Source organism: Syngnathus floridae, chromosome 3 (assembly GCF_059516105.1).
Source record: "Syngnathus floridae isolate MCC-2025c chromosome 3, RoL_Sflo_1.0, whole genome shotgun sequence".
NCBI classification, from domain to species: domain Eukaryota; kingdom Metazoa; phylum Chordata; class Actinopteri; order Syngnathiformes; family Syngnathidae; genus Syngnathus; species Syngnathus floridae.
In genome coordinates, this window is record NC_142415.1 from 15,283,049 (window position 1) to 15,304,620 (window position 21,572).

The 21,572-nt window shown below is 40.4% G+C and overlaps 1 protein-coding gene across 2 annotated transcripts in view; it reads right to left on the reverse strand.

The window, feature by feature from the left end:
* greb1 (growth regulating estrogen receptor binding 1) overlaps positions 1-19,435 on the reverse strand; it is a 31,355-nt gene extending 11,920 nt beyond the window's left edge. The window contains exons 1-7 of one of the 2 annotated variants that reach the window (XM_088371863.1): positions 18,758-19,435; positions 18,561-18,688; positions 17,221-17,267; positions 16,414-16,466; positions 11,821-11,904; positions 6,524-6,753; positions 74-234 (exon numbers count right to left, since the gene is read on the reverse strand). In XM_088371863.1, the coding sequence (XP_088227989.1) occupies positions 74-227 (154 nt within the window). In that variant the 5' untranslated portion in view covers positions 228-234; positions 6,524-6,753; positions 11,821-11,904; ... (2 more) ...; positions 18,561-18,688; positions 18,758-19,435. Of the gene's footprint in view, positions 1-73; positions 235-922; positions 1,269-6,523; positions 6,754-11,820; positions 11,905-16,413; positions 16,467-17,220; positions 17,268-18,560; positions 18,689-18,757 lie in introns of those variants that run through there. The other variant, XM_088371862.1, reaches the window with a different exon arrangement.
* Positions 19,436-21,572: the final 2,137 nt, after the last annotated feature.

The window sequence follows — 21,572 nt, forward strand, 5'->3', positions numbered from 1 at the left end:
AGCCTTTTGGCATTTTTCGGGGCAGCATTCACACAATTTATGGGAGATTGTGAAAGTGGCACGTGGGTGTCACCATTGTGTGTCGACGGCTGCTCCGCCTCCAGGTAGAGTTGGGAGAAAACTGGCCGCGGCACGACGATGTTGGACCTGAGTGATGCTTCGATGGAGTTGTGAAGGACCTCCTCAAAGCGCGTGGTCCGCAACTGGCCCGCATAGGAGTTCCCCATTGGTGATCTGAGAAAACAGGTTAGAATCCCTCTAATTTGATTCATTGCTTTACTTCCATCTGAAGGGAAGGTCAATGATCAACCAGTACAGGCCTTAAGCACACTTTCCCAAACGTTATTAGTCGAGAAAACGGCTGGGTTGCGGCAAGAAGAGCATACGAATGAGTCACTCTGGTTCGCGTTAAAGTCTATAATTTTAGGTATAATAATTCATTTGTGGGATGAAAGTACACAAAGACTTCTGAACGTCATTATTTAAATGGATTCTAAATTGTATTCGTCAATAAAGATTGCAACCACAACGACATCTTAACACTTGGTATGCAGTTGAGTATACACCCCTTTGGCCACTGGATGTGGAAATAATACAAAACAGTCAATAGAACCAACAAATATAATTATAACAAATATCGATCAAAATAACTTTTGCCAAGAAAGACATGTGGTCCCCCTTCATGACAAAACATTCAAACAGACTAAGGAGCAGAAATAAAAAATAACTGCAGCAATTATTTGATCACATAACTAAGTGTTGCAGCAAGATCACCCCCCCCATAATTAATGTAATTTAATTTGAACAATAATGGAGAAGATAATCTTTAAAAAAAAAATCAAATAAAGTCAGAGTTGCAAAGGCAAAGAACAGGCGGAAACTTCCAGAGGCACATCACCGCATACACATTAACAGCACTTACTAATGGAGGCATGTGTCCAGACGGCATGCCATAAAATCAGCTGCACTGACAGAGTAAGGACACCCTGACCTAGACGCTACTCCCTTTTTGTTTTTCTCCGCTCTCTCTCTCTCGCTCTCTCTCTCTTCCCGCAGCTCTCTCTGGTTCACCGCAACCTCAATGAAGAAAACACTCAGTCAAAATGTGATCTGTTCAACTGACACTTCAACTCAACAACATGTAGGCTGTAAATAACTGAATTCATTTCAATGTCATGGTTTAATACTTTAGTCTTACACACTAAATTCCCACAACAGAAATTGTTGCTTTGTTTCCCCTCCCATACTCATTGTGCAACTCTGTTATAATGTGGCAGGTCAGCAGATCTATTGGTAACCAAAGTGGGTCAACCTGGAGGCAATTAACACGGGCGGATGCTAATGCCAACCTAATCCCCCTTCTGCTCATATGTTGGCGGCCCCCATTTCACATACGAAGCCAAGCGAGCACAACCACGCACGCGTACATGTGCACGAACACACTAACAAAGACAAACATGACTATCTGACCTAAGCAACCTGTAGGTCAGCTACAAAAATAAAGAAAGCACATATGGGCTTTTTGTGACGTAGCGCTTACGAGATGGATGGCAGGACCGCAGTTACCCAAAAAGCTTGATGATTCTGAGAACCTTTTCAGCTGAAGCTATTTAAGATGGAAAGAACAAAACTTAGTAACAAGACAAATAGTCCGTCTCCACAGTGACGAACATTTCTGCGTTGTTTCACAGCAGGAACAAAACATTCACTCAGTGAACACACTATCAGGAACAACGGCAACATCTAATCAGATCCAAACGCCGTACAAAATGTCTCCATTAGGGACCATCGTGTCGCAGATGAACATTCCACATCTGTCACAAAAGTGTAAAGAAGTCTGGTAATTACGTTGAGTTTGATAATATGATAGCATGTCGGGTGTCATCATTGGTAAATTCTATTAATGTATATAATTCCAATTGCGGTAAAAGTTAACTGGATGTGGTTCATAGTTTGCTGTACAAACGAATGTAAAAACTTAATATTCTGGCCTTAGCATTTATTTGGGGGATATACACATTTCGACAACAACCTTCTGCTTCCACACTTTCATGATGTAAAGAAACAATGCGAACCGCCATTGCCTCGCACTGCTTTGTAGAGAGACAAGGGGAGGAAGGCCGGTCATAACATGGAAGGAGAGGAAGCAGAGGAAGTAATCACACCTTCTGGAAAACAGCAGACTGACGTTTACAACCACGGGGAGACACAGGATGAAAGCAGGGAAGCGTCCTCCCGACCAAAAACCGGGACCAACAGTCAATCAACATAACAATCCAAATGACAAAGTGTCACTTTGCATTAGTACCCCACTAAAATATTAGAGGAAAGCATTTAAATATCACAGGGTGTCCAGAAAGTTGCTTTTTAAAAATGTAGAAAGGGTTAGCCTATTAGCAGAATGGACTAAGTCATTTTTGAACGATTTTGGAAAACAAGGAAGTAGAAATTCAACAAACAAGAAGAGTCCAGTTGCATGGATTCATCAATGTCCCGAATGAGTGATGATTTATATAGATTTTTTTTTAGCATGTTTGTTTTTGTTATTATTTAGACTGAATTCAAAATTACCACAGTGATCATGCTATTAAGCGAATGATATGTCAATCAGATTTGTTCCATATGCTCAGTGGTCAGGAACGCTTTTAATCATGTTGCCTTTTTGTGGATTGCTGATCTCCGCAACTTTTCACTTATACATATATTCCTTCACCAGAACAAGTAAAATGTCTATTAAAGGTTTGTGCTAAAAAAAGACTTACGTATACTCGTTGTGGTTAAATCTTTCACATAACCTTTGTTGATCTTTCCTCTTTGCATCCCCCCTCCTTCCCATCTCCCTGACGTGGAAGTGGGAGATCCTTTCATCCCTAAATCCCCTCCCGCCCCCCGCCTCCCTATCTCTTCTTCTCTTTCTGTCTCTCTTTCACCCTGGGGAGAGAGACACTATTGTAGTGTTTTATGACCCCTTGGTCCCTGCCTTCCCATCACCACACTCAGGCACCCAAATACAAAACCTGTAGTTAGGACCCCCTTTAAACTCGGGAGCCCCCTTTCTTTCAGGATGTCACTGACACGGGCTGCTTAGCATTTCAACACTTAGCTCTTTTTTAAAGTAACAATTTACCGGCATTCATTCCTCAATCAATATTGACACCATGCACGGTACACAACTGACACACACGAATATTCTAGTCAACATATCCGAATGTTTATGGAGGGAACTTTAGAGAAAATAAAAGCTTCACTGAGGTCTCATCACCACTGAGGTCAGTGGAGATAACAATGTTTAGGCAAGACTTTGATGCAACGCACGCACACACAGACGCTCTCTCGAAGGTTCGAGCTCGGTGGACACAAAGGGCTTGTCTTGGATAGAGGTGAAAGGTCAACACAGGAGAGGTCAGATAAGAACCCCAGGCTCTTTTACTATTAGCCCGGGCTGCATACCAGCCACACACACACACACCATCCCTGCTATTCTTTCCCTCTTTTCAGTCTGACAAGCTGGATTGCAGCGTCCATCCTCCACCCCTTGGAGAGCAGATCATGTTACACACACAAATCCAGAGACACACACACACACACACACACACACACACATACACGGTTGTGTATGCATTAAAAACAAAAGTGTGTGTGTGTGTGTGTGTGTGCGTGTGTGTGGCTTTGCGTGCGAGTGTGTGCGCTACAGTATGTACAGAGGGTGTCATCTGGTGAGTGTTGCAAGAAGAGCGGCAGGCACTTTGCACTCCGATCCACAGCCCAAACACATGCAAAGCGATGTCACAAATTGCCCCAACAATATATGCCTGGTGCTGACCTATGACCCCGACGAAATGCTCTCATTCACAGTTTGCTCAACCGACGTAAGATCGATGGCAGAGGACGGCCAACCGCCTCACTGACGGGTCAACACCCCTCCACCAAACACATACACAGCAGGGCGCATAATTATACGTCCACGCGTAAACGCATTATGACGTCATCAGTAATGAGATGAATTGATGCTATTGAACAATGCACAGCAAAATTGGCACTTGCTTCTTCACCCTTGCCATTAACTTAAATGTTTGACCTGCAATTTCATTCGTCACACTTTAAACTGCACGTCTGTGTCGCGCTATTGTGATAAAATGGAGTCAGTCAATTAATCGATGGATTCATTGATATTTTTCAGCACAGAACAGGAGACCTCAAATTTTGACGTAAAGACATATTTTAACAAACTGGCATAGAAATACTGTAAAGATAGTTCTAAGATAGAAATCATAACCAGGCTCAAGAAAATTCAGCATTCCTTAGTTTTATGCTCTGTATTTCACTCGTGCTTTTTTGTATTTGAGGATAGACTTGCGGCAATGCTGCCAATTTCATTTTTGGTAAAAACTCTGGTTGTGGCCTATTGTGCTATGATAAAGTTCTCGCAGTTGTTGTCTGAGCGTTATTGGCGACACAAATGGAGCTTCACATCATGCCATCCTTCCTCATCACCAGTCCATCGGTTTGAAAGCGACGCTCGGAATAGCTGGCTAGCAAGGCGAACTGCTATGCTCATCCACAGCTATCTTAATTTTACACTCTCAGGCGAACATGCTGTCTTGGTTAGAGACGGCAATGGGGGGGGCGAGTCAGATGTTATTTGTAAATTGACCGAATGAAAGACGAGATGGCTAAATCGCGTCTTTGGTCGACTTCAAACTCGGAATGTTAATTTGGATCTGGAAAGTTGACTCGATTGAACCCCTACAACAAACCATCTTTTTTTAAATCCCGGTTTGGGATTGGGTTTTGGGGCACTGGCCAAGAATCAAACCCATGCAATCTGCATGAAATTCAATTCAACAATCATGTACCACAACGTTATTACATTTGGGAATATGTTCCATGTATATTTTGCTATAGTGTCTTACCAAAGGTACTAGAGTGACTCTAACTGGCGGAGACACATTTCTTGCATTTTTTTCACATATTTGGCCATTAAAAATGATTCTGATTGTGGTCGGCCTGCAGCTTTTGCTATCATACTGCACACGTCCTTGAGATGATTATTCTTTGCTTTCTTCCTGCAGTAACTCTGAGCGAGCGTGTGTTGTCTAGCGTCAAGATAATCTGGATTTTGAGCATGCACGACACGCAGTACCTTCCCTGTCATCATGACTCACAACAAGCACTGTTTATTTACGAGTCAGCACATGAATTGAAAAACACTTCAAAATGCTGTACGTGCGTGTACGTGCCTGCGCTCGTGCGTCGTTTTGAAGTGTTTTTCAAGCAAAACCCTGCTGGTTTCATAGCTAGCACAAACATAACACGTTCATTAAACAATAAATGCTTGTTGGAGGATTATATGAACATGCTACGATACAAGTGGGCAAATGTTTGACATTAAGAAACACTTTGTTTTTTGAAAAAAACTGACAGATGGGTCTGACAATTTGAAGAGGAGGTTTAAAACATAGAAAGCTGAATGTACAACACAACTAAATATTTATTGGACAATTATATATATATATATGTATATATATATATTTTTTAAATTACATCATGACCTTGACCCTCTTTTTTATTTGTTTCTTTGGTACACTTGTCAGTGTGACCTATTAGATGTTTAATGATAAAAAAGGACAAATAATTGCAAATAATTAGATAATTTTAAAAAAGCCTTTCCATTTGACAAGACTGACTCCCTTTTCATCCTTTGCGTCACTGTAGGGTGAACCAGAAGGGATTAAAAAATAACGCAATATAATGTAATAATAATAATAACAATAATAATAATAATAATAAAAAGTTGGCTTAAGAGAAGAGGCCATCATACTCCTCCAGTCCATTAAGAAAAAACTCTACGTGCCCACCCCTCCTCTAGAAAATAAAATAAATAAATCAAAACTTTGCTGTGGGTCAGTTTGACCCACATAATAACCCCTTATTGTTAACCAATGAATAAATTTCGGTAAAAAAGCTAAAATAATTCAACAAATGTGGATTATTAAAATACTCTTCATAAAAAAGATGTGGAAAAATTCGATTAAAAAAAGTTAAATTCCATATAATTGAGCAGCCTGTGTCCAATATGACATGCGTTGCCCAGGCCAGTGCTACACTGATGTTATAAGAATATCCTTCCAAATGATTTGTGCTCCAATAATTAAAACTAATTTCAACAAACAGACAATCATTGGTTGTGGGATGCATTCTCTGAGTTGGCATCACATCAAATATAATTTAAGTTATTAGAACGTGTTGATTTTGCAAAAAAGGACAAACCTATATGCATATATATAAAGACTTGCCAAAACAATTATTCCATGTGACCGTATAACGTGTAAAATACACGCAAAATCACTATTATATGCGATATTATTGTTAAAGTTGAAATTCAATGCTCTTAAAGAAATTCAAATTATTGACAATTTTCTGCATGAGCGACACGCAGCATCATCCTCCACTGAGTGAAGAAGTTGGCAAAATGTATGCTATGTGAACCACACCCGAAAATGGCAATTAAAAAAATACTCACCTATCCTACCAGGCGGGACAAAAGTCGTAGTAATTCGTGCGTAAAGGTCGATAAATTCACCCAGCTGTCTCCATCTGACCGGCTCGAGACAAACTGAGGGTCGTGCATGTCATCACTTTTGGTTTGATCCCTGGTCGAAGACAGGACCTCCCCCTCGTTTGCCGGCCATATTGGTACGGTCCAACAACACCCGACATGTCAAATGGCATCATTCTTTTCCTTGGTCTTCTCTGTAAAGAAATAATTGAATAAAAATTGCTCTGATTAATATTCTTCTTACAACAGGATGGTTGATTCAGAAATAGTCTGACTGTGAAAAAATATTAAGTTGTTTCCATAAGACTGTTCAAGGCAAAATGTTCACACTGACTTAAATTATGTTTCAATTTCTGAAATGTACATGCACTCAAACATTTACATTCAATTTAATTCATAAAATGATCATATCCCAAACACAAGGTTTCCAATTGCTCGTTGAAAACTTTACCCAATTCCAAATTTATGGGTATGTATTGCCCTCTACTGGACAAATTGGAGAGTGCATTTTAATTTCCTCTGGTATTGTACGTACAGTTGCAACAAAATGTACTGTAAGCCCTCTGTGAACCGACTGGATTTGTGCATAAAATTTTCCCAATATGTAATCTATAATTTGAAGTCTCGACAATAGATAAACAGTCTGCTTAAACTTATACTGCTTAAAGTTAAACCACAATAAAAATGTGTATATGTTTTACTGGACATGCCATGTAAACCATTTACAGTACAGGATGGGAAAGAATGTGAATGTCAAAGCTAATGATTTCTTCAAGAGTTAATTTGAGCCAACCCAGTTTCCAATAAGTGTGACAAGTTCGGAGGTATATTCTCAAATAGATCTTGTTTCCCTCATCCCACATCCATCAGATATGCTTCATCTATCTGCAGTTATTATGATTTCACTCAGTCATGCATATATGATAATGAGAAATTTCCACAAAGGGAGCATTTATTTCTACCGAGGCCCCCCCTCCCAGTTAGCGTTTACATTTCATAGCAGGGAAGCTCATACTTCATCCTCTCCACAGCCCCAACTGGGCAGTCCCAATCTGTGCGGTGGCGTAGCCTTGCCACGGCAACACAGCATCCCCTGATGGGAGAACAGGTGTTGGACAGGGTCCAGTGGAGCATAGACGAGTGGACTGCCATCATATATCACATGGACTGAACTCCTCTGGCCGGAGGGAGACTGACCCACTCATTTAATAAACAATGGTTCTGAGGATATTAAAAAATTACAACTCACAAGCTATTTGTTTCGATGCTATAGTAATGGCTTTCTCTTTTATTCGTTAAAATTTTTAGAAATGCAGTTTTATTTAGTAAAAAAGCAGTGATTTGGCACCACAGTGGTCTGCAAGGAACTCAACTATGTAAAGTGAGTTTAGGAATTTCATTCAGACAAAAGTAGTGCTTTTCTGCCATCTTGTGGATCCTACAGGCAATTACAAAGTTTTAAAGCAATTTCACTGATGTATAAAATTAAGTCACTTTTTTTTCAGCAAAAAGGAAATCAGAATTTGACTGACAACCTGGAACAGAACAGGAAAATCATAATCAGACTTTCAGACCATCACCACTATTTTTTCAATTTAACCACATACCTGTGTTCTAATAAATGGATGAAATAAAGACAGACAGTCACTAGCCATGAGCCATTTTGCTGTCCTGACTCAAACTGTGTGAAAGTGGTTTATTAGGTTAGGGAGAACATTTATTCAAAGCCCTTTACAGCTGTTTTCACAGACAAAACGATACCAGGTATGACGATTTGCTAAGTCACAGAGGAGCCATATTGGCCAAGGCGAGGCTTGTAGTTCCGCTTAATGGCTCGAATATAATATTTTATGTCCCGTTGATATAGCCACAGTGCTTAACTCGGGATGTAAAAAATAGTCAGGCCCATTCATTTGAGTAGAAATACTACACTTTGCTTGAGGACACAGATGATGCCACAAAGGTAAAATGTGTCAATTTGAACGTGAGAGGAAAGGTATTACTGCTTTAGACATAATGACGGCACAGGCCGTTTGGTTGAAAGTAATGGTAGCTTTATTGTCAAGTCTGTCACGATCATTATTTTACACACTGGACTTGCACTTGTCCACACACACACTCTCAGACATACACACACAACAGCCACTGACATACAGTAAATGCATATCCAAAGTCATTACTCCCATTTGAAAAAAGGCCTCATTTGAGTGAAGCAATAAAACCTTTAATCATTTTATTACCAAAAGAGTATTTAACAAGTGGGTAATGAAACGCCAAAGGCAGGTGAGCCGATTTTAACCTTCATAGAAGGAAGCCATGTATCACATGTTGCCCCCGAGGCATGATGGGACACAAATGTCATCCTCCATTATCCAGCACACCTGAAGTGTGGCGTGGCACGCGTGGCAGGCGGGCGTTTCGCTTTGCGAGGCGAAGCTGACGGGGGAAAATTAGAGGGAATTCAATTAATGGATGTTTTTTACGCACCAGGGAGAGGGCACAGCTGCATGCGCACACACACGCACGCACGGACGCACGCACGTATGCACATTTGAACCAATTCTACATTCGTGCTTGTGATGGAACATGGGTCCAATTATGCATCCCCCCACCAGATAGTGCTGTTTCTCTTTCTGGTTAACAGTTGTTTTCTGGCTAATGTAATACAGTGCAGTGAGACAGTTTTGGCCAGAGTTTGAAACCCCTGCTCTACACCACCAAGACGTAATGTGATGTAATGTTGGCTGATACACATTCAAAGCAACATTTTTCATGATAGGAAAATGAAGCTTCAAATGTGCTTCATGAATTAGTTGTATTTTTTGTTTCCTCCGGATGACACTGTTGGTTTGAATAAAAGAATTTAGGAAATGGCAAGTCAGTATGCTTTTCGCCCAATGTTGAACACAGTGCCCTCTAGAGGAGTGAAAAAATACCACAACTGGTTCATGAAGTAAATTTGAAGCTTCATTTCCCATCACTACATTTATTTCTCATGTGGTGCACCATTTTTATCACTAGGGAAACTGAATGCCTTTTTATTCTTGCTTTTTCCCTGTGGGACAATTAAGGAGAAAATGAGGGGGAAACTTTCAGTCTGTCTCCATATAAGAAACATATCTGACTACCTGGCTGCATATAATGTGTGCAGTATTTAGCCAACAGAGAATGAAAACATTGATGCATTAGTTACAAAAAAGCAATCGCCGAGTAGTTAAGTGAGGAGAAATAGAGCCTTGAACACAGCGACATACATTACCCCAAACAATTTATGTGACACATGGGAATAATTTATGGAGGATAACAAAAATATTCTATTTTTAATAACAAGCCTCTGTGGCACTTATAGAGGAACTGCCCCCCAAAGTTAATTGAAAAGTGTCCTGGTGCTCATTTGCATAAAAAACACATTTAAAAGGTGAAAAATTATAAATAAATATGCGTCCACCTGTGAAATATGGCTTTTGGCCTGCTGGTCATTTATAACTTTGCCTTTAATTACGTGACAGGCCGGGCTTGTGCGGCTCTAATGAGAGGCTGGAGTGATGGAGAGGAAACAGTGAGATAGACACCGGGCTGCGGGTCATTTTGTGCATGGGCGCGCTCATCCTGCAACATACACTGACATTCTCGGGCCACTCGTGTGGATACTTTGGAGTAGTAACACTTAGTGGCATATTAGCGGCATCGTGAGCAGCCAGTTAGGCATGTCACAGATGTTATGAAAGAACTTCAAACTGTTTTCAAATGTGAAATACAAAAAAGGTAAATCAGTCTTCGGGGTATGAAAGAGAGTTAAACAAAAGACTAGCAGGGGATATATGACTCCCCCACCTTCCTCTCTCCCTCCATCTCTGCTTCCCTTCTATGCATAAAGAAAACAGATTGTGTTGCCCTGCAGGTACAAGATTCACTTTCACTTCCTCTCTCCTCGTCTCCTTGTTTAACCCTCCGTTTGGGGAGGGAGGGAGGATGGTTGGTCACGAGCTCACTAAGTCCTACTATAAGTAGAAGAAGGCCATATTTCACCCCCCCAAGAAATATTACAAGACAGACAAGCAAGCAGGGGCTAATCCCCGGGATGAAATTAGCAAACTGCGGGGTTTGCGGCGAGAAGGGAAGAGGAATAGAAAGAGGGCGGCGAGAGTGGGTGTGTTGGGGGTACGTAGCTGAGCCCTGCCAGAGGCAACTTGTCCACGGGGATAATTACAAGAAGCTCCTGGGATCTGTCTGTCCTTCTATCTGTCTGTCTCTGTGGGTCGGCCTTCTTTTTTTGATGGCTCTATTTTGAACAAGGGGGTCTACACTTCTCCCCTTTAATGTGTGTATGTGTGTGTGTGTGTGTGTGTGTCCTTCCCTTTTGTGTCTCCTGTGCTTCAGTTACATACTAGTAAAAGCTATTAAAATTGAAATTGTTCCAGGGGCAGTGAGTGGGCAGGGGAGGGAAGTAACACACTCCACTGTTATATTGTGTGTGTGTGTGTGTGTGTGCCTATAGACCCACAGGCAGGCCACACTTCCAAGTCCTCATATAGAAACATAAAAAATTCTACCTCAACATTCAGTTTTAAAACATTCAATATTCTCCTGTTTTGACACTAAAAAGTTCAAAACAAAAACTACTTTTGCGTAATGTCATCTGCCAAATAGGACGTAAAAGTATTTCTAAACAGATTAGGTGATTACATTACGTAAACGTAAGATCCCTGTGCAGTGGTCATTGAGCTTTGGCCAGCATACTGACATTTCTCCGGGGAAGCTATGACTTTGACTTTTGCGTACATGAAATGAAGAATGGAATGGGGCACAGTCATTCATCACTTTTCCAAAGCAAACAAATTCTACAAGCAAGTGTTCACAAAACTAAAGTGCTCTCAGTCAAGCTTTGAGGAACTTCAACTTTAACAACACACATTCTAGCCATTTTATGCACCTCCACTAGCAAGTGCTCAAAAGTCTAATTTAAGTCTCAATAAAGGTTTGGAAACAGTACTCTGAAGTTGGTAGTCGTCAATCACTTTAGATATTTTTATTTTAATCGTCATTCGTCTACTGCTCAAAAACAGGCCACTTAATAGTTCAAAAAGGTCTTTGTGTCAGTTTCTGAGGCTTTTTTTTTTTAAACCTGCAAAGCAGGTAGATGTAGACCTGTAGATGGCGCTCTCTACCAGCACATTACACCAAACATGGAGCCACAGCGCACATGAAATCACTGTGTATGTGAGAAACGGAAAAACAGAGGCAGAAAGATGGGAGAGTACCTGATGCTCCACAGCCATCTAATGACCGTCCTTTCTTTGTCTTTGAGCTCATGGCAGACAAGTCATCCAGCAGCACCACTGCAACTGCCACACATCAAGTGAAGAAAGCACAGCGGCTCATTGTTGACATGATGACAAAAAAAAAAATCCAATCACTTATTTGCTCCACTTGAAGCTGACATTTAAACTTAATTTGACTTCATGCATGTGCAAGCAAATTGAACACATTGGATTTTGTGAAACTGTGAAGACGTAGAATGTGCTTTTTGCTGTAACCATGCACTAATGAGGCAGCATTTAAAAAATAAAAAGATGCAGGACTATAAAAAGCTGTAATAAGAGATAAATACGGGACAGGTGGCGTATTAGTCTCATTGAACTGCGTGTGACGATCAAACGTAGTCAAGGTCACGTGAGTAATGAGCCTGGTAACATGAAGCAGCTGCGTGGCATTTTTACATATAATTACATGATAATTACGAAGGTATTACATAATTATTATTTATGGATTTGTTTTTGTCTCATCAAGCCACACATGGCAATGAAGATATTTACTGAGGTTACGCAAGAAGTTTTTTGTTCATGATTCAGCATTTATAAATTAAACATTTTGGTACCTCCTGCAATTAATTAACTTACATTGAAAGTATTCATATTGAATTATTTTTGTGCACCTTTTACTGTGACTCCAGTCTAAAAATAAAACATTAAACAAGGAGATCAAATAATATGCACACATGATTCAACCTACTGAAGGTAAAGTGTTTAAATCTAAGTATAGAAAACACAGGTATTAAATATAGAAAAAGTAAGAAAGAGACCTAAATATCTCTATTGAAAAAAACATTGTTAATGTTTGTTTGAGTTGTTTTAAGTAAATATAGCTCTTGTGTCTGTCTTTATTTTAAATTGTAATAGATCACAGTCTAACCAAATCACATAATTAAATTTTTTGATGTAATCAAACATGGTCCCCAAACCATTTTATTCTTCACGTTTGGTTAAAAAAAAAAAAATCCAAGTGATAATATATGATAATATTTCAGTTTGCCAGATGAAATATTTCAGGAGCATATGCCGACTTGTTAGCAGTGCACTTTTAATTTAATACATGCATGAACATGAGGACATGTCTTGCCCTTCATATAGGCCGACTGTATTTAAGAAAAAATGCCCTTGACAATGACTCAGCCTCTCTGAATTTAATTTTTTTCAACTTTAACATGCTTTTTTGTCTTGGTGCTGTTTTATTAAGAGCAAGGAACTAAGGTGCTTATTTTTAATCATGTGTAAATTGTGACTGAGAAAGAGTAGCTTGCTTTCCACAAAAAAATCATATTTTAATGTACCCGTAGGAGACACAGAGCTGGTGCACACTTCCCACATCGATTTGCATTTGAACCTTCATGGCGATCACTGCGCAAGAGCTTCAATTAGAAAACGGGGACCATGCTGGGAGTGCATTGCGTTTCTCAAGAACAAGATACAAGCAAAATACATATTCTGAGCATTTCACTGTTACAGTTCTATTGAGTCTGTCATGTTAGAATCAACATGTGCGTTACAGATTGCTTTGTCAAAATAAGAACATGATCAATAAAAACGGTGCCCCTGATAATGTATAAAATAAAAATGAGCTTTTTCTTGGGAGTTTGAAATGTTTGATTGTTTTCTTGTGCACAAAAAACTTTTTTGGGGGGAACCATTATGTTAAAATCATTTGAAAATATTTAGCTAGAGTAATACTACTCTTACTAATCGTACCATAACTGTCACTACTAATCATAATAATAACAGGCAATTAAAAAAGTCCATAAATGGAACTACAAAGAAATAAATTTTATTAGTATTCTTAGCCATTTTTCACACATCTGTAAGTCCTTGAATGTGATCTTGTTTCCATTCATTTTCAGCACACTTATTTAACCTCATCTAGTACCATTTAACTTTAAAGTGTTTTTAAGACGCACTCTCATGATCTCATCCTGTCTCGCCGCCGGCCACCCTGACTTTGTTGTGTGCATGTGTGTGTGTGTGTGTGCAATACTTCCTAATGGTTACAAGTAATGAATAGACCAGCCTTAGGGAGGTCTATATAAACCCATTAGCTTTAATAAAGTCTGAAGGTGTAAAATGACTCTCTGAGGTATTTCACTATACACTTAGTAGTCTCCCCAACCTAATAATACCGGCGTCTCTTCCCAGTATACTATCCCGCTTCCTCTTTTGATTGCATTGTCTGCACAATTATTTTCAATTCAGGCACTTAGAGGACAGTGGTGAGAGGGCGTAAGAGAAATAGAGGGCGCTGTGTTGTCTCTCAGCTGCACGGATGGACAAACAAAGCTGAAAGAGATGAAGACAGGACGCGGGAAACTAGGGAGGATGCTATGACTTCCATACAGTGTGTGAATATGTGTGTGTATGCTCATTTGGCTGCCTCTTAATCCCTGATTCAATTTCCAGCCTTTAAACATGACGAATTACATTCCTGTCCTCACCTAATGCTTTTAACACATCCCTCTAAGAGGCCTTAATCAGGTGAGATGGGCCTCCATGCCCACTGCAGACACACATACATGCAAATGAGTGCAATTACACACACACACATGCACACGCACGCACACGCACACACTGATTAGCCTAGCCACAGAGCTAGCCACCCCAGTTAAGCCACCAGGTGGATAATGTGCTGCTTTAGCGCCTTAATTATGCCATAATCTGTTCAGCGCCCCAGCCCCCTGCACAGGAGGACACAGTTAGAGGGGTACGAGTGGAAGCGGGGGTAGAAGGGTGCAGCGGGACCAGGGAGGTGGGACAAGAGAGGAGAACGGGAGCAGAGGAAAAAAAAAAAAAAAGCCCAGAGGCACCTTGCTTGGAAAGCTCCCTTCTGTGTTTCTTTTTCTTCCTAAACAACACACACCCCTCCATGTTTCGACCCCGGCGCGTCTCGGGCCCCGCTGCAAGCGCGCACCTGTCACCGCGCACGGCCCTTTGACAAATCACATGAAGGGCAGGCTGAGTTTTGTAGGACGAGACAAAGCTTCAACATATGGCTGCTGTGTGTCCCCAGGTGCTCCTCCCCGTGCTCGCCAGTTCCTACATTTAACATAAGCTGGCTGTCCTTCTGTCTGGCTACTTTCTGTACACGTGGACATGTTCTGTACATGTAGGCCTGACTCTTGGTTGTAGTCTCCAGTAAATATTCTTTTGACTCATTTCTCACCACCTTGACCTCTCATTTTTCACCCTCCAAGCTATTGATCCACAATACACAGTTTCATTTCTTGATGATATTGCCTTTTTTTTTTTAGTTTAATAGAGTGGGATGACTAAAGTCAAGTTTAAAAGTTAACTTCAAACTATACAAACAGAGTTTAAAAATGGGCAGGGTGGAAGCACAAACTATATAATTACAAAGCATTTGAACAGGGGTGTGTAGACTTTTTATATATAGGCTGTAGTGTCAATTAGATGGATGGTAGGTGGACCACTGGACAGACCAAGAAACAGGATTGGCCTTCCAGTTGAAAAGATGTTTTTTTTGCAAACTATATTTTCAGGCATGCATGGGGACTAATTTTGGGGCTGGTCTCAGGGGCAGACCGCAGACCCCCGCTGGGAACAGGTGTCAGGCAGGTGTGAACTGCACCAATGTGTGCGTGCCTGAGAGTGAGTGAGTAATGGCGCTATCAACTGGCCTCCACGATCCATCATGCACGTCCCTGGCCTAGCACCTCTATGGCCCAGTGTGCACACCATCATTAAAATAAGCACGGACACACCCCCACAATGTTGGATAGACTTTGTTAAACATTAGTGTGAATGAATATATGCAATGGAACCCCCTAAAGTTGTTTGCTGAGGTTTTACCATTTGGTTTTTCATTATTTATGTACAGTAATATTTATATTACAGGAAAAAAAATTGTTCAACCTGAGAGGATCCACTCCATTTCCTTCCCATGGCACTCCTTTCCCACTGTCTATTGCCTTCATGCAGCAGAAAATTTCTGTTTCCCTATTATGGGGGAGGCTGGTATTATAATTAACAAAACAATAAAAGTTTATTAATGATCATTAAAATGCAAAATAGCAGCAAGAGATGATGGTAGGTGCTAGCAATAAAATAAAAGAAGTGACTCCCTCACTTTTGGAGTCTTAATTAGACATCCATTCATTAATGGATGAGTGTATTTGTGTGTGAGTGTATGTGTGTATATGTATGTGTGTGTACGTGCACAGGGGAGGATACAAAAAAAATCAATTGATTAGTGGTCCCTAAATAGGCTATCAAAGAGCTGAAGACAAGAAAAAAGAAAAGTAATATATTGAGTGCTGCCAGTTTTATCTCCATACTAACTCAGGCAAGAAATAAAAATTGCACTTGGTTGAAAGCCTCAAGCCCTCGATGACACAAACTTAATGTTACACCGCATGACACCAAACCAGTAATTTCACAAGCAAGAGATTTAAAATGACAAAGATGATGTAACATACTCGAAGGTTTTGTAAGATATTGTATGAAAAAAAAAAGCAGTTTCATTTAGTAGAGAACGAACATGAGCCACAGGCAACGGAATGATTTGCTTACCAAAACTGCAAAGCTGTAAAATACTGATGGTCGCACGTGTGTCCCAATGAGACCTTGGGCAAAACAGAAAAAAAGTTTTGACAGATCAATTTTAAGATAAAACAAAAGCATGCATCAATTTGGTCTTTGGTCTCAAGTCTTGCATCATTTGAAATCAGTGATGCATCCAAGCCGCCCTCCTGGATCTCTATTTAATGGTAGACTTTGTTCAAGTTGCCTCATTTCTTCCTCCTACACAAGCACACAGACACATATAAGTACACTTTCACACAGGTACATATATATAGACTGGCTCGATTTATAAAAGTTGGCAGGACCCGGTGCTCTCTCTCAGGGAGGAACTAAGAGAGTTCAAATCATGGCCTAATTACGCTTCTTTTTACACTTCATCTCCCTCCATCCTGCTCTCAGAAAGTAGAGCACACGTTGACATCCTAAACACACTTTTGTTACTTTCCTCAAAACTCAACTTCAAAATACTTGGAGGAAAACACTTTTTGTTAGTGAAACATAGTTACATGTGTGACTGTAATTTCCAAAAGGTTTTGAGGGTCAGATTAAAAAAAGGTAATACAATTGACTGGCAAACAATCCCAAAGTAGTTGTGTAAACTACAAAACTGACTTTACCGTTGTGACGGAGAACGAGACGCATGAGAATTGAAACGTGAAAGCAACCCGACTCCACTTCTGCTAACGTCAGGCCCAGGCAACATGAACTACAGCCTTTTCCCACAGTGCACTGTCTCCTCCATACATGTGGAAGCTTGTGGACGCGCGCCAGCGTACGCGCATGACACTGACCTACCCTTCAAGAGCTTTGACTTCCACTGAGGCAGCTGGAAGAGAGAACGTCTGAGAAAAGACAACACAGAGAGACAGAACGGAAGTAAAAAGTCCACAACAGAGCAAAGAGTGACTAAGTATCAACGTTTCCCCTCTGACAATTTTTCCTCCGCTTTCATTCATCAGTAAGTTCATTACAGGCCGAACAGCGTGAAACGTGTTGTTCCACGGCGGTGCGCTACTTGACAACGCTTTTATGGACATGTGCTTGTTAACACACACACACACACACACACACACACATGCAGAGTGAAGTGTGTGACAATGAAAAGCGCAGTCCGAGCAGCTCCTTTGATGAGAATATGACGGGACATGGAAATGCGATTAGATTCACTTTACAAGCCTCCCTGTGACGACAAATCAAAACAATTGCATGTCGGGCTGATGATATGGCAAAGCGCTCATTGTGTGTGTTTGTGTGTGTGTGTTCTTCATGTTGACGTCTCATTTGAAGCAGCATGATGAAAATGTTGAAGGCTGGTGACTTACGAAGTACTTTAAAAAAAAAAAACTTTTTGCAACAAACTTCCCCCCCAAAATTTAAGGACAAAAAATAATTAACCACATTAGATGACATCATGCACTTCTAAAAGCAGAAATCGATACCTACATCGATATAAATAAGAGTCTGATCGTCACATAACCTTGAGTGTTTCAACTTGCATGCTTGAGCTCATCTATTACAGCACCAAGACACATTTTATGTTTCTGCACATTCATTTGTAAACTTTCATACATTTGTTGATAAATTATTTCCAAGATGTTAAATACAGTTACGAGTGTGTGTGCATCTTTTCACTAATAAAATATTTCCTCAAATGCCCTGCCTTTTGTTTATTTACTCAATGGCAGAAAATGCTGACATTAAGGGAAAGGTCATTTAATTGTAAAAGCTGCACTCATATGTTAGTCGTTTTTCACTGAGGATAAAAAATATATGCCTGTGCGTATCTATGCATTTGCATTGTGAGCTTATCTTCCGCAGGACATTTTGTTGAAATTAAATAAACTATAAAACATTTAGTTTTTTTAGGTTAATTTTGTAATAATTAAAAAAAACTAATAAAGCAGAGGCCGCTATTTGTAATTTAATTCCTCTGTGTGCTCGGAGGAAAGTGAAGTCCCATTTGAGATATTGATGCGCTTCAACCTTGGTTGACACACGTGCGCTTGCACTAGACCCGACCAGACGACGCAAGCTGTAACAGAACTCAATTCAGCGGTATGCAGCGCTCAGAATAGAGCGCTCATCCCGAGGTCACACACTCGTGCGGGAGCAAGCGCACACACATGCACACACACCTGGTTGCATGTGGCAGGCAGCATACGCGTTGTCTGTATTCATTGTGGACGCTGGCAGCTGATGTTTGTTTCCTCTGGTGGTGTGTGGGGGCACAAAATGAACACCGGGATGCAGCAAGGCTTGACACCTGTATACAGGAGAGAAAATATTAGCCACTATTCTGCTCTGGGGAAAAATGAGAGGGTTTTAGACTTACAGAGGAACTGAGAGGGTTTTAGATTTTTTATCTCTTGATGTTGTGATCTTCCTCCAAAACGACGGGTGTATTGCACTGCTGATGTTCTGGCTGCTCCAGCCAGACTCTTTCTCTTGTGTGTGCATGTGTGTGTGTGTGTGTGTTTGTTACAATGGCACTTGGCACTCTTCCCTGGAGCTTCATCCCTGACCTTACGATAACCCTGACACACACTCATGCATGTACACACACACACACACACAAACAGGAAAACAAATGTACAGTAAAAAAAAAACAATAACATAAAAAGTAAATAATTTTCCAAAGTTCCATTCTGTTCATCTTCCATGCACGCACATATGTTACAGGTTAAACACCAACAGGTGCGTGTGTCTGCCATATAGGAGCACCACATATGTTAATATTTTTGCATTTTGGGTGATGATAGAAAGTCATTATATGTCAAAAGGGGTCAAATTTGATCCAAACAGTATGTAAGGATGACCGCCCCCCACCCCTCCAAAAAATTCTTCCTGAGCACCTCTGTGCCAAGCAGTCCTGTCAGCACCTCTGTTGTCCACACACAAGCCATGAAGGCAGTTCCAGGCATGTGATGATGATGCCAAGCTGGAATGACACACACGCACGCACACACACACACACACACACACACACACTTACATACCCATGAATGCATACCCAAGCGTCTCCCCGCAGACGCTCTTAATTAGACTCCACCCGTCCCCCGCGTTCCCTGTGGCGGGCCAGACAAAGGAAAGCTCACTCGTTTGGACGTGCGAGTGTGTGTGTGGGCTCACATTGTGTGTTTGTGTCTGAGGGGCCTATCTTTAGCAGATGCTCATATACTGTACATCTCTCCGGTATGTGTGTGTGTGTGCGTGTGTGTGTGTGTGCAGCGGCGGTGCTATCATTAAAGTGTCATTGAGAAGTGGCACCACTTAATTTTAGCATCTCTCTCTCCGGGGGCAGTGAGGGAGACGCAGGAGCCTGAGTGGCGAACGAGAGGGGGAAGAGGTGGAGGAAGAGGATGAGAGGAAAGAGAGAAAGATGAGCAAGTAGACTGATGTAGAGGTTAGATTGGAAGGATTAAAAGAACGTGCGGCATCAAGGTTTGGGAGAAATGGGGTCGCTAATGATGACGCAGGGTGTTTTCAGGACATAAATTGGACGGGTAGATGGATGCTGAGAAGCTGTTTATGTATGGTACCTTGATGATTGTTTTGCTTTGACTTGCAAGGAAAAAACTCAAGATTGTTGCAGCGAACTCAATTCACAAAATAACAAGCAACAGTTTGGCACATAGTGAGCAATGCTTTAAGCTGTTTATTGCCACTCACACTCAAAGTTTACTGTCAAACTAAATATGAAAAAGAGAAAGTTGTTTTTATTTTAAGTATTTGTTAATGTTCATTTTAATTATTTTAGTTTTTTATTTCCTTGTACAACAATTAAATAACTAATATCTGAATACAAAATGGTATATATGTATATATATTACCAGAAATAAAATGATTATTATTCTCATTGCACACTTTTACATGCAAACACATGAATTAACTACACCAATAGACCTCTGCCGAGGCTAATAAAAAACAATATCTCTCGCTTGCATTTAGCGGAGGTCATAAAGCCTTGTTTAAGGAAACAATTACTCTTTGCAATTGGTTATTCAGCTGCCGTTTATGAAACAAATAATATGAGATATATGACCCACACTGTTGTTCCCAACGGAATCCACGTCCAGAGATATCTGGTGGGAAGCAACAATGCCAATGGAGAAGCCAAAACAAACAGTTGAAGATATTCAGTTAGTGAGTAACGGGCTAACAAGGCAAAGGTCTTGCAAATGCAGACATTCTATATGCGAATTAAATCATCTGAACATTTTTGTTTCCTTTGACCTTGTCATGTCCACTTGCTGTTGTATGTGTGTGTGTCTGTCCGCTCAATGTGTGAGTCAAACGTTTGCGGGTTGTCGAAGTCTTTTATAGGAGCAGGTAGGCACTGGTTACACTCAACATTCTGCTATTTGGATTGTGTCTGGGAGGCTCATGTGTTGTCATAAGGCACTTGTAAAATATTCTTCCCCAGCAGCCGTTCAAGTGTTACTTTTACTGCAGGGACTTTTAAAAAACTCGTTTTGGACTCGCCATTATCACATTTTCACATCTTTTATTTTCCCTCCCGTCATCTGCCTTTCATCACTTTGTCATGGGCCACCGTTCAAGGTCGTTAAGTCCGTCAATAGAGTTTGCTAAGTGGAATAGTATTGTGAAGTCTGTCAAGAGAAAGTACTGCAGTAACACTGATCAGAATTTTTTTCAACTGGAATATCTAAAATCCCCAACTCTCCAAAATAGACAAAATTCACCTTTAAAAAACAAAATTACCGGTTAGAGAAAAGAAGAAAAAAAAAAGCTTAAAAACATTCAGTAAATGACAATGATTTTTGAAGTCATTAAAAATACATATTGCACAATACGACTATAGTTAAATAATTGATGATAAGTTTGGGCAAATTACTCATCCAAACATTTTTTCTGTCTATTTTAAATGATAAAAACAATTAAAAACTATCTAAGAAAACAACTATCTATTTATTATAGTCGATCAAAACAACCCATTTTACCTGCAATTGTCTCGAAGGTTAAAGTTAAAAGTTAATGACCTCATTTTTAAATGTTTGACATTGTTTTAATCTACTGTGAATAAGAAGAAAATATCGCTTTGCATGCATGTTGTCGTCTGAAGTTTTAAGAGTGCGTTTATAATAAGACTGTTTGAAAATTAACACGTCGTGACGGCAACACCTGTC